At 40.3% G+C, this 14,836-nt stretch overlaps 1 protein-coding gene across 1 annotated transcript in view; it reads left to right on the top strand.

Moving 5' to 3' along the window:
* Nucleotides 1-14,836, top strand: part of cdh23 (cadherin-related 23) — a 198,507-nt gene that overhangs the window by 96,745 nt on the left and 86,926 nt on the right. The window contains exons 11-13 of the mRNA XM_069189026.1: nucleotides 480-668; nucleotides 5,312-5,461; nucleotides 6,624-6,782. Of these exons, the coding sequence (XP_069045127.1) occupies nucleotides 480-668; nucleotides 5,312-5,461; nucleotides 6,624-6,782 (498 nt within the window). The remainder of the gene's footprint in view (nucleotides 1-479; nucleotides 669-5,311; nucleotides 5,462-6,623; nucleotides 6,783-14,836) is intronic.

The following is a 14,836-nucleotide window of genomic DNA, read 5'->3' as shown; positions in this document are numbered from 1 at the left end:
TCATGCATCAAAGGCATTAGCACTGCAGTGAAAATGATTAAACACCTCAACCCAAGTGTGTTCTGTATGGTGGCTAATCTGTGCATCCAGCCAGTGTGTTGGTGGTCAATGAATCTCTCCTGTGAACACTTGGAAACACAGTTGTGCTCAGTGGCCATGTTAGTGCTTTCTTTCTCAGGACAGGGAAATAGCTTGAATGGCACTAGAGTCAATTAAGTGCATTTCAAGTTTAAAAAGCTGTTAGATCATCTATAAATTGAATTTCTGAAGCTCAAAAGCAAATATATTTAATACCACCTCCATGTTTCTGTTAATGGAACCTTGCTCAAAGTTGGCCAACATGCATGAAATATATTCATCCCCTGGTGTTGAATGATAATATTAATTACGTTGTTAGATTTTTGTTGGAAAATAAAAGAGTTCCAAACGCGGTGCCTGAAGTGGTTTTTGTAGTTCTTTTTGCTCTCTCTGTCTCACAGGGCACGGAGCTCAATGAGGACCGTACGCCTTCCAATGCAACAGTCACCACCACCTTCAATATCCTGGTCATTGACGTCAACGACAACGCACCCGAGTTTAACAGCTCGGAGTACCGCGTGCGCATCACTGAGCTGGCGCAGGTCGGCTTCGCCCTGCCACTCTTCATACAGGCCCAGGACAAGGACGAGGTGAGGGGCAGAGGGGACAGGGACCAGTGGGGGAGGTGTCAGGGTGATCTCTGTGTTCCGTGTGCTGTCAGTTATATGCTCTGTCCTTTGAGCACCGTGAGGTGTAAGGTCTGTGTTGTGCATTCTTTAAGCTTTGCATCGGATGAGATATAAAATCTGTGTTGTGCATGCTATGAGCCATAAGATCAGTGCTGTGAGTGCTGTATGCTGTGAACTAGCCGGGAGCCCTGAGGGAGCTGCTGCAGACAGGGCTGTTCATACAGCATCCTCTTTAGTTTTACATCATGTGTCCGCCAATTGCTATTAGCTGTATCTAACCACCGCCACCCTGCCCCCCCACCACAGACACACACACTCCCTCACACAAACACGCAAGCAAGAACTAGCTGCAGATTTGACTCAACTACAATTTAATTTGCTTTGGAAGAGATGGGATAGAGCATCAAATTATACCTAACGAGGAAAATCAATCATTCTGAGTTGAGATAAGCCGAAAGCTAGTCAACTCTGATTGATTCCTACACAGCAGCCGTGTGGATGGAATTTGACAGATAACTCTGAGATGAGAAGAGAGGAAGGGAGGGGGAGGAGGGCATAGTGGAGACAGAGCCGGAGAAAGAGAGTGCAGAAGAGGAGAGCGGAGAGAGGGATAGTGGAGGAAGGAGATCACTGGGCGAGAGACGTGTAGAAAGGAAAAGTGAGAAACAGAAATAGCTAGAGGGGGGAGGGGGTGATCAGAGAGAGAAGACAGAGAGACATACCTTCTGAACCGCATATTTTTTTCATTGCAGTAAACTCAAGTGAGAAATGGGAATAAAATTCTATCAAACAACCCAATACACCTGTGAAATGATAAGAGTCCTTTAGGCAGGCTTGTGTACTCTGGAGTGGTATCTGTGTGCACAGCAGACAGTGTTAGTGTATCAGAGAGCAGGCCTGGTCTTAACCCAAAGCCTTTACCTGCCAAGGATGCAAGACAATGCAAACAGTCCAATTCCGGCGACAGAAATAAGGCTTTCATTGCATAGCATTTTGGTCCGCTTCGTTTTTCATTAACCTCAAGCTCTTATAAAATTTGATGAGGTAAGAAAGCAAATACAGAACTTAAAATACTGCTCTAAATCCCTGTCTGTCCATGCAGATTCTGTTAAAATATGGCAAAGAAAGGTTGAACTTTTTTGGCTTAAGGAGTCTGTACATCATAGAACCTAAAAGCCACTGTGCAATGGGAGTATTATTTCCATCTCTTATGAGGTGCTCTTCATGCCAGAGAGCCCAGGGCACTTTACAGTAAAGCTCAAACACCTGCTGGTGTTCTCATTCAGTTCCGCCACATCTTTTACTGTGGTGTAAGATGTTCTAAAGAAAAGTCGGAAAAATACTTTGGCAACGACTGTCTTCTGAGCTCTCCATACACAACCAAGTGTTCAAAGCAAGATGTCACATGACATGACGTGTGTTGTCAATTCAGCCTCACACCTCTGATGTGACGTTACATGACAGAGGATTAAAGCTGATTTTAAAGTTCTTAACCTTTCATTTCTGACATTTATTGCCATATTGGGATTACATTTCCATGTTACTCTAAAATTGTCCCTTATTGATTCTGTTGCTTGGAAATAGATAAAGAGGGAACATAGGGACTTTCTTATAAACTAAGAGGCGAATGAGTTGCTTATAAGAAATGCTACACTGGCATTAATGTAAAGTGAGATTAGAGTTAAAGTCTGGCTCATAGACTATTCCATTAAAGCTAGAGTGGTTCAGCCTTAATAAACGAGATCCTCTGATTAGAATCTGTATATCCACAAATGTTATTGCAACTTTTCAAAACAAATATTGGAACAAATATTTTTTGTGCTTCTTCTTTTTCACTGTTCCTCTAGGGAGGCCCCAGGACTATTGTAAAAGATATTTAATTTCCTGCAACAGGTTCTATCAAACCGCCTCTATGTCTGACTTGTGGGAATGTCTGTTTCCCATTTCTTGTAGTTACATGATGGTTCAAATATCAGTCCACCTCAGTCTAGTAGTCCCTACATATCTATTTCAGTTTTTTATAATCTTTGTTTTATAAGGCCATAAATGCACTATTAGATTCAGCAAAGATGGTGACAAGCATTGCAAGCCATTGGACATCATTCCTGCCATTTCCTTACGTACAGCTAAAATGATTGTAGTTCTTGACAATCTGTTCTGAAACAGCTAGATTAAAATCAAGTGGATAGTATATATCATAACCAGCAGTTCAAACTTCAATAGGCATGAATTAGTGAATGATATAGGACAGGGGTTTATGAAAGTTCCAGATTAGTTTAAAAGTATTGGGTCATATTGGTTTCTGTTTTTTTGTGTGTGTGTAAATGTTATTTTTACTGTATTCACCAAATGCTTTCATTTAAATGTTTAATGATTTTTTGCATTTACAATATAATGATTTCTAGTTCCAGATCAATTGTATTTGTCTATTAATACCATAGAAATATAGGGGTATTGGAATAAGATATTAGTATCCTGGACTGGTATTCAGATCATCACTAAGCTCTGAGCTGCATCATTTAGAAAATAATGAACCTCTGATTAACAAACAACCATAAGGAGAGAAAGAAAGTATGGAATAGTAGGTACTGTACAGTATATTAATAAATAGAGAGGGAACCAGGTGTAAACAGATGAAGAGATAGAGGAAAACATAGGTGATAGTATGATTGCAAAGATTGCAAACATACATATTAATGGCAGAGAGGAATATTCTCTGAGTGCTCACTGCACCCCACTGCACTGCAACCCAGCTCTAACATCGAGTAACTTGACACACTGCAAATGAGTGCTACAGCTACTGAACATACTGCAACCTAACTCTTTACCACCAAACTACTGAGTGCTGGTCAGTAATTAATAAAAACACTACTAAACACAATGCAGTCCATTGCTATAACTCTGTGATCTGCTATGCACACTGTAGTCCAATGCTCTAATGCTTTCAACACTGAGCTACTAAATGCATGGAAGTTGTGCACCCTATCTCTGAGATACCTGCCTACCTCTAAAACTGAACAAAACACTCTGCAGCTTAGCTCTAACACTAAGTTACTGAAAATATACTATGGTCTAATACAATAACACTAAAATACCTTTTAATTACAATAATCTTTAGGCAACAATATGAAGTCTTGCGCAATTTTCGTTGCACCTGAGGTCTAAATGACTTTACTGGACCACTTAAGTTTAAGTCATTTGCTAATTAGGGCAAGTTACCATGTTTCTAGATCTCTTTTCTTTGACTTTGTGAAGGTGCCCCAGGGTCCCAGTGGCAACAATCAATAAGTAAATTCCATATAGAACAAATATAGCCTGTGAGTAAGAGGTTTTCCTAGGATCCTGATTGGTGTTTGACCTGCGCAGATACTCATGCGGCATATACAACATCAAGGATAAATGACACCTGGCTGAGTGCCAGTCAAACTCTCAGTCAAACACTCCAGTGTCCAGTAATGCGGCTGCCCTCTTCATCATTGGCTTGCAACTGTGAAATTTCATGAATTATTTGAATTACAATTTCGTAGCCAATGTACCGAGAGACATTTGTCCTCGCCACTGTAGTTAAATAAAGCAGGTATGAGTTTAATAAATACCCTATCTTACGTCAATAGGAAAGAATGGATTTATTGTAGACATCAGAGGACAGGATTTTCAGTCTACATGCCTCCCCCACCATCTACCCCCCAACCACTTGAACCTGGTCTTTAATTAAGCCTCCTAAGAGCTGAGAGAGGTGCTGAGCTAATGAAGACAGCATAGGGTTTGATTTTCTGTCACAAAGCACGTCTGATCAAGATAAGCTCGGAGCTGGGAGCAGCTCTTTTTACTCTGCACAGACCAGTGGGCATGCCCCTGCTGTCCAGCAGTGTCTGCGCTGAGGCCTTGTGTGTCCCATTGTGTGTCCCACAGCCTGAGCCACTGAATTACACTACAAGACTGAGTTACACAAAACGGATCTGCACACCTAACTTCCAAACTTAAACTAACAGAAAAATTAGATAAACTTAAACCTGTTTTGCTTTTTCACTCAGAAAATAAACAAACAAATAAATGGCACCAATAAGCTTTTTGGAACTACGATGGCATACATATTCCGTAACAATTCAATGGACCACAGAAACAGTTTGTATGTCATTGCCAGACAAATTTAATTAATCCTTCCTTAATGAATGTGGGAAGAGCAGCCCTACAAGTCAGTGGAGGCTGTGTGTCGGGATGCAGGTGATAACACACTGCACTCACAGAGCAATGGCTCACTCTGCCAGCAGTGCAGTCTAGCTCTGCTTTATTTTCCAAACTGACTGCGACGTCCCCTCCCTTTCGGGCTTCACTGCTCTCACTTCATACAAACTTTACAGTGAAGAAGATCACGTCAAAAATGTGACAGCACTTTTTGCATGTAAAAAACTCGAATGCACTGTGAATACCAGAACACTTTAATTACTGTAAGTTACCACAGCAGCACAGCTAAGATAATACAGCTGTTAACAATGTACTTAAACATGTACTATGTATATACAGTATACAGTATATGTACCTGAAATATAATTCATACTTTCCATGTGAATCTTCATAGCTTTCTATTTCTGTCTCCATCACAGGGCTTGAACAGCATGTTCCAAGTGTTCCTGACAGGTAATAACTCAGACCACTTCACCATCTCACCAACCTCTGTCCAGGGTCGAGCAGACATTCGCATTCGTGTGGCCGTGCCCCTGGATTATGAGACGATCAACAGCTACCAGTTTTCAGTGAGTGCCAACTTCTCCTTGTCTCCCACACATAAGATCAGAAGAAAAGCTGAGAACAAGAGAACATTCAGCCCATCTAGCTTGGTTGATGTAACCTAATGGGTCTGAGGATATCATCCAACCATTTTTTCAAAACGTTAGGGTATTCGTTGCCACAGCATGGCTGAGTAGCTCTTTAGTAAGAGGATTACTAAAGAGGTTTACTTCTTTACTTTGTGTAAAGAAGTCCCTGTTTTATTTTCCTTTTCCCTTAGTTTTTCTGTTGGCTTTGGATCCATTGGGTCCATTGGTTTGCATTTGTCAATGCCTTTGAGGATTTTGAATCCCTGTAGTCTTCTCTTTTTAAGACCCTTAATGAATTAATTTTTTTAGCTGTCAGATGTAGAATGTAGAACATTTGTTTAAGCCTCAGAAAGCCTCAGAAAGTATCTGGTTGCTCTTCTCTGGACTGATTCTGGAGCAGCAATGTCATTTTTGTAATGCGGTGACCTAAGTTCTACATCCTCTCACACGCTTTCATTTTCTTGCTTCTCCGTCTCTCTACTACTCTACTACATCTCTATCACACTTCTTCTCTGTTTTTGTTGTGACCTTTTTCTCTGTGCCCCTTGTGGTGAGTGACCCCTACTGGCACGATGTGGTATATGTGCACAGGTACCAACTGCTGACCCACTGCTTGAGAAGCAAGAGTTTCTATCTGTGACACCTTTAGTCCTGTAAAGCATGACTCTTTAGTTCAGTCCCGTCTGGGGAAAGTAAATACAGTATTACACCAAATCATACCAATTTTCCTCCACGCTCTCACATTCACCCTCTTTTTTCCTTTCTATTCCTCATTCTATCGTCTAACACACACGGTGAGCAGAGGGCAGTCCTCACAGCCATTTCAAAGCATACAAACTGCTTAAAGTTACTACCCCTACCAAAGTCTGATTTCTTTACTAGCAAGAATTTAATTAATCTTTTCTTTTAATTAAAGGAAGTCTTTTTTTTTCCTTCTAGAAAAGAACCAGTCTTTTGTAGCAGGACTCGAAGTGCAAAATTAAGAAAGCAAAGACACAAAAATATTTTTGCAAAATGTTTTGCAGGGCATAAGCACAGAAGGATGTGTGCCACTGGGGTGTCTGTTAACACTTCTTGTTCTGCCTCACTCCTCTTTCAGCTTTATGCCAACGAGACATCATCGGAGCATGCTGGTTTTGCCCGGGTTCGCATTGACCTGATCAATGAGAATGACAACCGCCCTATCTTCAGCAAGGCGCTATATAATATCAGCCTAACAGAAAATACATCAGTGGGTAGCTCTGTGCTGCAGGTCCTGGTGAGTAGCCCCGTCCTGTGCTCCCCCTGTTGACATGTCTCGAGCAGTTTCAGACGCATGTTGTTTTATCGTACCACGTTCAAGTTTAAACTCTAACGTGGTTCTGAACAAGCATTAAGCAAGCTCCTTAACAAAGAATGGAAGCAGGTTTGTTCTCATACATTCATGTCTGATGTAAAGAGACACCAAGGAATAATATAATCGACTTTAGTCAAATGTAAAGTGAGATAAAGACGGTAATACTTAATTCATTTTACATTAGCAGTGTAGTTCATTCAAATAGCACCATCTACAGAAAATGAAATAGTTTGTTTTTCTAATCAAATCTAACTACAGTTTTCACACCACCTGTGGGAAACTGAGAAAGTAAATAAAATACTTATCATCTCTAATTCAGTGTCACAGCACTGAGAAAAACTAGTTTCTGTCATTTTGCAGACGACAGTGATATCAGCACAGCTGACTGAAGACCCGAGGCAGAGTTAGGTTGTAAATGACTGATAGAGCTTGCCAGTGCAGTCCTCACTCCCTCACTCTTTTCAGTTAGGCACCTTCTCACTGAATCCTGGACACCAATGACAAAGCACTGACAGCTCTGCTGAGCTCTCACCAGCTGAACTCTGAAAAGCAAAAAAAAAAACAGGTGGCTACTTTCCTTACCAGTTAAGCTGCTTTCACCAGTGTATAGGAAGCATTGTCCAATTAGCAAAGTGCTTGAAACAAAGAAATGCCCTGTAAAGGCAAGCATTACAAGAACATAAGGTTAGTAGTTTTTAGATATTGGTCAGAGAAGCTCATTTCTTGAAAGAAACCAGGGAATCAGCCTCAGCAATATGGCTAGACAGATTGTTCCACACTTCTGCAATCCATCGTGCAAATAAGTGCCTCCTTCTCAGTTTTGAAAGCACCTGCCTTAGTTTCCATTTGATGTCCTCTGGATCGTGCTACACTGTTCATTTTGAAGAAGCACATAAGTTTTTAAACTTGCCTTTGAGGGTTTTGAATCTTGAATCAGGTTCACTCATAGTCTTCTCTGTTTAAAAATATTATTTCTATATGCTTGTATTGTCAGAGTAGGACATTCTCCTTTGAGCCCATAAATATACCTGCTTGCTCTTCTCTGGACTGATTCCAGAGCAACAATATATTTTCTCCCACTACTTTGTATCTGTAAAAGCGGTTAATAGCAGTGTTGCAGATGCACAGGCTACAGTGAGTGTGTAGTGTGTGTGTGTGTGTGTTTCACCCCCCTTCCCCCACTGTGCAGTGGAGTGTGGAGATGCTATCAGTACAGAAAGCAACGAGTCAGGACGCTCTCCTACCCACTCGCCCTGTGAACACCTGTCACATAGACCACAGCTGTGGGGATGCCTGGATACTATGACAGCCTCTTCATTATCTCAAGCAGATGTTTAAATTATTCATTAACTTCACATTAATAGAAGTTATCATTGTGATGTCTTTATAGCGCGGTGGGGGGGTTGCCGTCAGCATGCACTGCAGAGTAGAATGTCATCGTCAGTGCAAATGCACCTAACGGTTTCTTACAAGGGCAACGAGTGCATATCATTCTGTTACATTTAATTGAGATTTATTGCTTATTGTCCACGTTGCAATGTGTTGGAATGTCTGTGTGTGTGTGTTTGGAATAGATGACTGCAATTTCACCTCCAGCTATCCACCAGTACAGCTGTCCATCATTTTGACAATGACAGGTACCCTTCACAGGCTGGACTTTTGAAAAATGTTGAGACTTTTGGAATGTTTGTTTATCGAGGAATATAGTCACTGGAGCGATGTTTTTAATCTCACTGATAGTTTGTTGTTGTCACAACCATCAAAGCCATCAGTGACATTCAAACTACATATCATCAAAGGAATGAACTGCAAACACAGCAGGAACAAAGCTTGCAGGGCCCTGCTCAGGATGAGTCCTGTGGATATGCAGCATTAACAAAGAAATAGCCATTCACAATGAGCAGATAGTGGTAGGGAACTTTCTTGGCTTCCCTCTGATGGGGTTCACGTAGAAGAACCGTTATTAAAAGTTGAAGAAAGATGCCGAAGCTCCAGTAGGCTGAGTTTCTCTCACTATTCTTCAGCACGTTACAGTCAGCAGAGCACTTGCCATGCATGCCACGCTCCATGTCAGTGTGCAGTAATCACAGCAGCTTCACATGAATCTCAGCACAATGCTATTGGAAACAGATAATTCCTAATTTAGGGAGACATGCTGGAGATATTGGAAACAGATGATTCCTGAGGTTAGGGGTTTACTGTGCACCAGGGTCCCTGCACAATTTACAAAGGAGACAAGCGCTGTGGCTAAGTTATTTAACTATTGAGTGTGCCTGAGCTCAGTCCTGCTGCTGCTGTCGAGGTGAGGGACTCAGTGAGGTCTGTATGACTTTGAACACAGACAGCAAAATCTCTTTGCTCTCCTAGTATGGCCAGTTATGCAGTGAAAGTACAACTTTTGTAGCACAGCAGATTTTACTAGCTAATTGGTCTTTCGTGTAGGCTTTCGTGAAGTGCTGGTTACTTCACGCTTGTTTTTTGGATTTTGAGAAAATAAGCACGTACAAACAGTTTCTTCTGGTTATCTTGTTTCCTCCCAAAGACAAGCTGGTAAGCCAAATGGCAACTCTAAGCTGTCCATTCGATCCAATATACAGTATACTGTAAGCCCCATGAAGGAGTCACATCGACAGATGAAATTTTGATACACTGTATATGTTCGATTTTTTGCTTTTTAAGTAGAATTTCCTGCTACCCCTGCAGCTACAAACTATGTTTGCAAACCATTTCAAAAGTTATGCTGGATTTACCATGCTGCAATCTTGCAAATTCTCATAGCATAACTCTTTAGTTGTTGTTTATAGAAATAAATTAATTTGTAGTAAAAAGTTGTATATATATTGACACACTGAGGAATACAGGCTCACTTGCCCCTATGTCTGCATTTTTCTTTTAATGAACATTTGCAATTTTTTCTCACCTACAGCAGTACTGCTATACACCAGTGCTCCTCAACTCCAATCCTAGAGGGCTGCAGTCTTGCAGGGTTTATAGTTTTATTGAAGTCATTACATGCTATAGACATTGGAAATATTTCCAATTAAGTTCATAATTAGTTCAGTTACCTAGGTAAGAGCTGCCTCAGGGATTGGAGATGGGGACCACTGCTATGAGCCACATTTGTTAGCTGAAGTCAGGGCCTGTAGTGGATCTAACGCTCATTAGGCGCTGTTTCTGAAGGCTGGTTTGTTCTTTCAGCACTGAGTGTGTGGACAGCTCTCACAGCCTCTGACTCCCATGCTCCAACTCGGTGCCCTAGCTCCAGTGAGCGCACACTTTAATATTTATCAGGCATGGTGTCTTTTATTATAAATATTTATTGTCATTTATTCAGAGCCTGAGCTGCCTCGGTAAGAGACCCTGGAGAACTGTGAAAATGACAAACGCTTTATATCAGCAAAAATTTCATTTTTGTGTTTTGTTTGCTCTCTTGTCTCTTTGTTTTCTTCATTTATTATTTATAATCCACAATTTTATTTTAGGTTTCCTGTATATTTATATGGATTTTAAAGTCGATGCCTCTTTTTATTTATTTGTTTCGCCTGTTTCTTGTGTTAATATTCACACTGCTGTCTTTTCTGTGAATGCACTTAGATTTACCCTGATTTACTTAAACTTGCTCAGCACTAAAATATTCTGTCTGGCTGCAGTGCTTTTCCACTTTTCTCATATCCTTTGCTTTAGTAGAAAAACATTTATTATACATACAGTAAGCCATCAATACAATTGTATTTCATTTTAAGCTATAAGAGTTTGTAATCCCAAGTTAAAATTCCACTCTTACCTGCTGGGTTAGAGGACTTCTGAGTGTCATTGTCCTGTTAGAGAGCAATAAGGGGGACATCAGGTCATTACTTATGTTTGTTCTGTCATGTAACTGGGCAGCCACTCTACTGTCTAAAGACAGAGACTGGGTGAAAATGATCACCTCATGTTTTCCCAGCTTAATGAGTTATATTACTGTATATCAGGTTATCATTGTATATCAGTTTTATAATAGCACTATGCTATAGATTGTGGCTCAGCACCCTTGGTTTACATTCTGGCATGTGAAAGATTCAGCATTAGTACACATCAAACGTATTTCTGCTAATCAAATAGGATACTTGAATCTAGTGCTGAGTAAAATTGTGGGTTCACTACAGTTATTTCTCCCTTTACACAGAAAGTGCTGTATAATTTTCAGTTCTTCCCAGTCTAAGTTTTCTTATTAAGAAACAACTGCATTATATAGTACAATTCATACTGATGTACCGAGAAAAGATATCTCTTTGGTATCTACAAGAAATTAATTCAGCCGATACTGTAGTGGTCACATGCTGCTCCAGGAAACTAAGAAAATTGACATGTTGAGAATTCACCATATTACTTGCATAAGTGGATCATAGGTAACCTGTTCCTGCTTGATTAATGGAATATTTTTTATGCTTACAGTGTTTGTAAGTGTTGTCCATTTTCGGCTTGAGTTGTAAAAGCAATGCTAGGCATCCGAGGTAGTACGTCTTGGGCAGAGCAGGAGGGTGGTGCTTTCCTTGGGCAGACCAACCCATGTGAGTAATGAAAAGAGACCATGGAGTCACTCCTACATAATACACTCCTGCATGGAGTCTGTGCCTAATAATACGTTTTTCTTGACTGGCTAGAATAACTTTTCTGACTCCTGTGACATGCAATACTATTAGATTTTCACATAACAAACTCAAAGTGCAATATTTATTAAGTATTTCATGCCCCTTCATGTTTATACATGTTGAAAACTTGATAAAAAGACAACAGTGAATATGGAAGTGACAGCATGCTTTTTTGTGGGTATATGGCCCTTCACTTGCAACCCCTAAGCGCTTTAGAGAAATAGCTCCCAGATGCAATACCACTGCAGATGTTTTATGGACAGTGTGCTGATATTCTATGTCTCTGTGCAAAAGCCAAGGGATAAATGCATCTTTAAATGTTTTATAATTTACGAGGAACATATATAAAAATTGCTAAGGATTTTAGTAAAAATCACTAATAGTGAAGATAGTAAGTCACAACAAGTACTGTGAGTCGGGGACTTTTAAAATGACCGATCCTGTAGTTTATAACTTTACATGTACTATGTGTGTGTGACAGTGATACAAGAGGGAGTGAAGGGAGCAGAAATGTCACCCACACTTATCACACTTCTACTGATGCATTCATTAATAAAGATAGGCACTATACTGTCAGCATATTGTTCAAGATGGTCACACCCACAAACAGGAATACCTACACAATGCTTTTTTTAAAGCCAACAAAATGACCCTCTCACACATTGAGGTGCACACACAAGGATTAACATCTTTGACATGTGACACACTCATTTTTTTTATTGTAGCTATGCTATTTAGTTCAGCTAAGAAGGTGATGTATGTATAGGATTTCCAGCTCTCTTTCCTGCTCTCTACCACTGTCTTTCTGAACCTTCTCTCTTTTGGCTCCTTCATCAAACCTGTTTAATTCTTGCCTCTCTGTATTTCCATTCTTCTCTGTATCTCTCTCTATTCCCCCCCTCCCCCCACCTTTGCTCTCTCTTCTTTAATCACTAATACTGAGGGAGAACAGCAGACAGGAGGAAGACAGGGCTGAAACAGACTTGATGACGAACCATCTACAAAGTGCAGCCCCTAGCAATATTCACTACTTCAAACCCACATTGCAGCACACTCCCTCCCTCTCTTTCTCTGTGTCTCCCTTGCTGCTGTTCTGTGTCAGGCCCTGAAGGGGGGTTGTGCCAAAAATAATCTCCAATAATTGCTCCATATATTATTATACAGTAGGTCAAGTCTAAGCAATGCAAAACAGGAGAGGATTAGCCCTTTCCGACTCCCACCCCTGACCTATGTCATGTAAACTCCTGAGGTGCAGTGTCAATCACAATAAACCCCTGGAGTTAAACATGCAGTGTTTGATTGATTCATTGATCAGCTGAGCATCTGTGCCTTAAACCCACCAGGTACCACATTTGGAAATGTAGTGTGTTTTGCAACATCCAGTATACTGGTAAATTATAAACTTTCTCAACGAATTTATAAACCAGACATAGACACTCTGTCCTCTTCTTGAAGTACATTTATTTATTTACTAACAGCTAATAGACCATTTTCATTTTTCTCTGTGCTTATAAGGATATATACTGTAAACTTTGATTGATTAGCCTCACCGCACTGAGAAGCTCTCCCAACTCTGAACAGAATAGTTTATACCACACCTGGGGTCTCCTGGCAGAGGGAGCTGACCATCTCTCTAGAGTAGCCAGTGAATGTGGGTGCAGGCTCCTCACCGGCAGGGACCCCTACGTTTGTATCATACCCATGTCTCTGGTGGGGATATGTAGTAGTACTAATAGTATGGTGGTACTAATAGTTCAGTTTGCCCCTTTACAAAATCATCAATAAACATTGTAGAAAATACATAGAATAGTAACATGGCTAATATCAGGATAGAAGATGAGCTGTGAGGGGAGGCTGAATGAACTTAATCTTTCTAATCTTGTTACAAGCTGTTTTAGAGGTGACCTGATTGATGCCTACAAAATTTTAAAAAGATCCCGGTAGGTATTTCGGGTTCACTGAGTTGAATTCAGGGGCATAACTGGAAACCAATATAAGAAAATGCTTTTTTATAGAGTTATTAATGCATGGAAAATATTACCAGAACACACAGGCAAGGCAGAGACAATGGAAACTTTCAAGTTTAGGCTTTGTGCCATGATAGAATCTCAACAGTCCCCTTCAAATGCAATAAATTGTATAAATTCCTAATACAATAAATTGTTCCATCAGACAATGGATTATCAGCTTTCTCACAGATAGAAGGCAGTGGGTGCAACTAGGCCTTTATTTGTCAGACTGATTGTGAATACAGGTGTACATTAAGGATGTGTGCTTTCCCCACTACTCTATTCCTGGTACACCAATGACCGCACCTCCAGTGACTCTTCTATCAAATTAATTAAGTCTGTAGATGACATCACCCTTGTAGGTTTTATCAGTAATGATGATGAGACCATGTAAAGGAGGGGGCTGAGAAGGTGGGTATCAAGATATGCTAACAACTACCTGGAAGTTCATACCCTTAAAAGAATGGAAATGGTTGTTGATTTCCAGAAACATTCTACAAATCCCCTCTCCCTGGTTATCAATGATTTGTGTGTGCTGTACTGTAAGTGTGGTGGTGCCCTTAAGTTATTGGGAATTGTGATTTCTAATACCCTTAAATGGAGCATGAATGTAACCAGTATCACAAAGAAAGTACAGCAGAGAATGTACTTTTTGTGCCAAGTGGAACATTTTGGTTGTGGTGTCTCTCATTCAGTTCTCATACTGTACAGTTTACGGAGCTATTATTGAGAGCACTCTGACTGTCTCTATAACTGTTTAGTTTGGCAATAAACTTCTGTGTGTTGTTCACTCTGCTAAGAGGTTTATTGGCTGCCATCTCTCTTCCATTGACGATTAATACAATTACTTTTGTTTGTGTATGCTATATGTAGACTGGTTTTGCAGCACCAATTATACTGGAGTAAATGTCTTGTACAAAGAAATGTACTTGGCAAATAAAAGTGATTCTCATTCTCAACAGCCTCCTTCAGATCCAGTCGACTTCACAGATTTGCTACAGCTAGGTCCTTAATTATGTAACTGGTGATTAGTAGGATCGATATAACAATTAGGGAGCTGGTTGCATCAGAGTTGTGAAGTGGAGAGGATGTCCTGCTCTCAGTGTTTTCACTACTGTGCCACCCCAGACACATACACAACTCAGGGTGTGAATGTGCATCAGGAAAGCCTGAACATCATATGTGTGTTGCTCAGCAGATTTTTTAAAACTTTGCAAAACTTCTCATTGAAAGCACTAGCACTAAGTATGCTACAGTTTGCAACATACTTTTGTATTTGTAGTGGAAATTCGTCACTCGTGCTGAATAAATTTAAAGTTCTTAATTTTGAGTTTAA

The sequence above is a fragment of the Lepisosteus oculatus genome, chromosome 4, assembly GCF_040954835.1.
Source record: "Lepisosteus oculatus isolate fLepOcu1 chromosome 4, fLepOcu1.hap2, whole genome shotgun sequence".
NCBI classification, from domain to species: Eukaryota; Metazoa; Chordata; class Actinopteri; order Semionotiformes; family Lepisosteidae; genus Lepisosteus; species Lepisosteus oculatus.
This window is presented reverse-complemented; position numbering and strand designations above follow the sequence as displayed.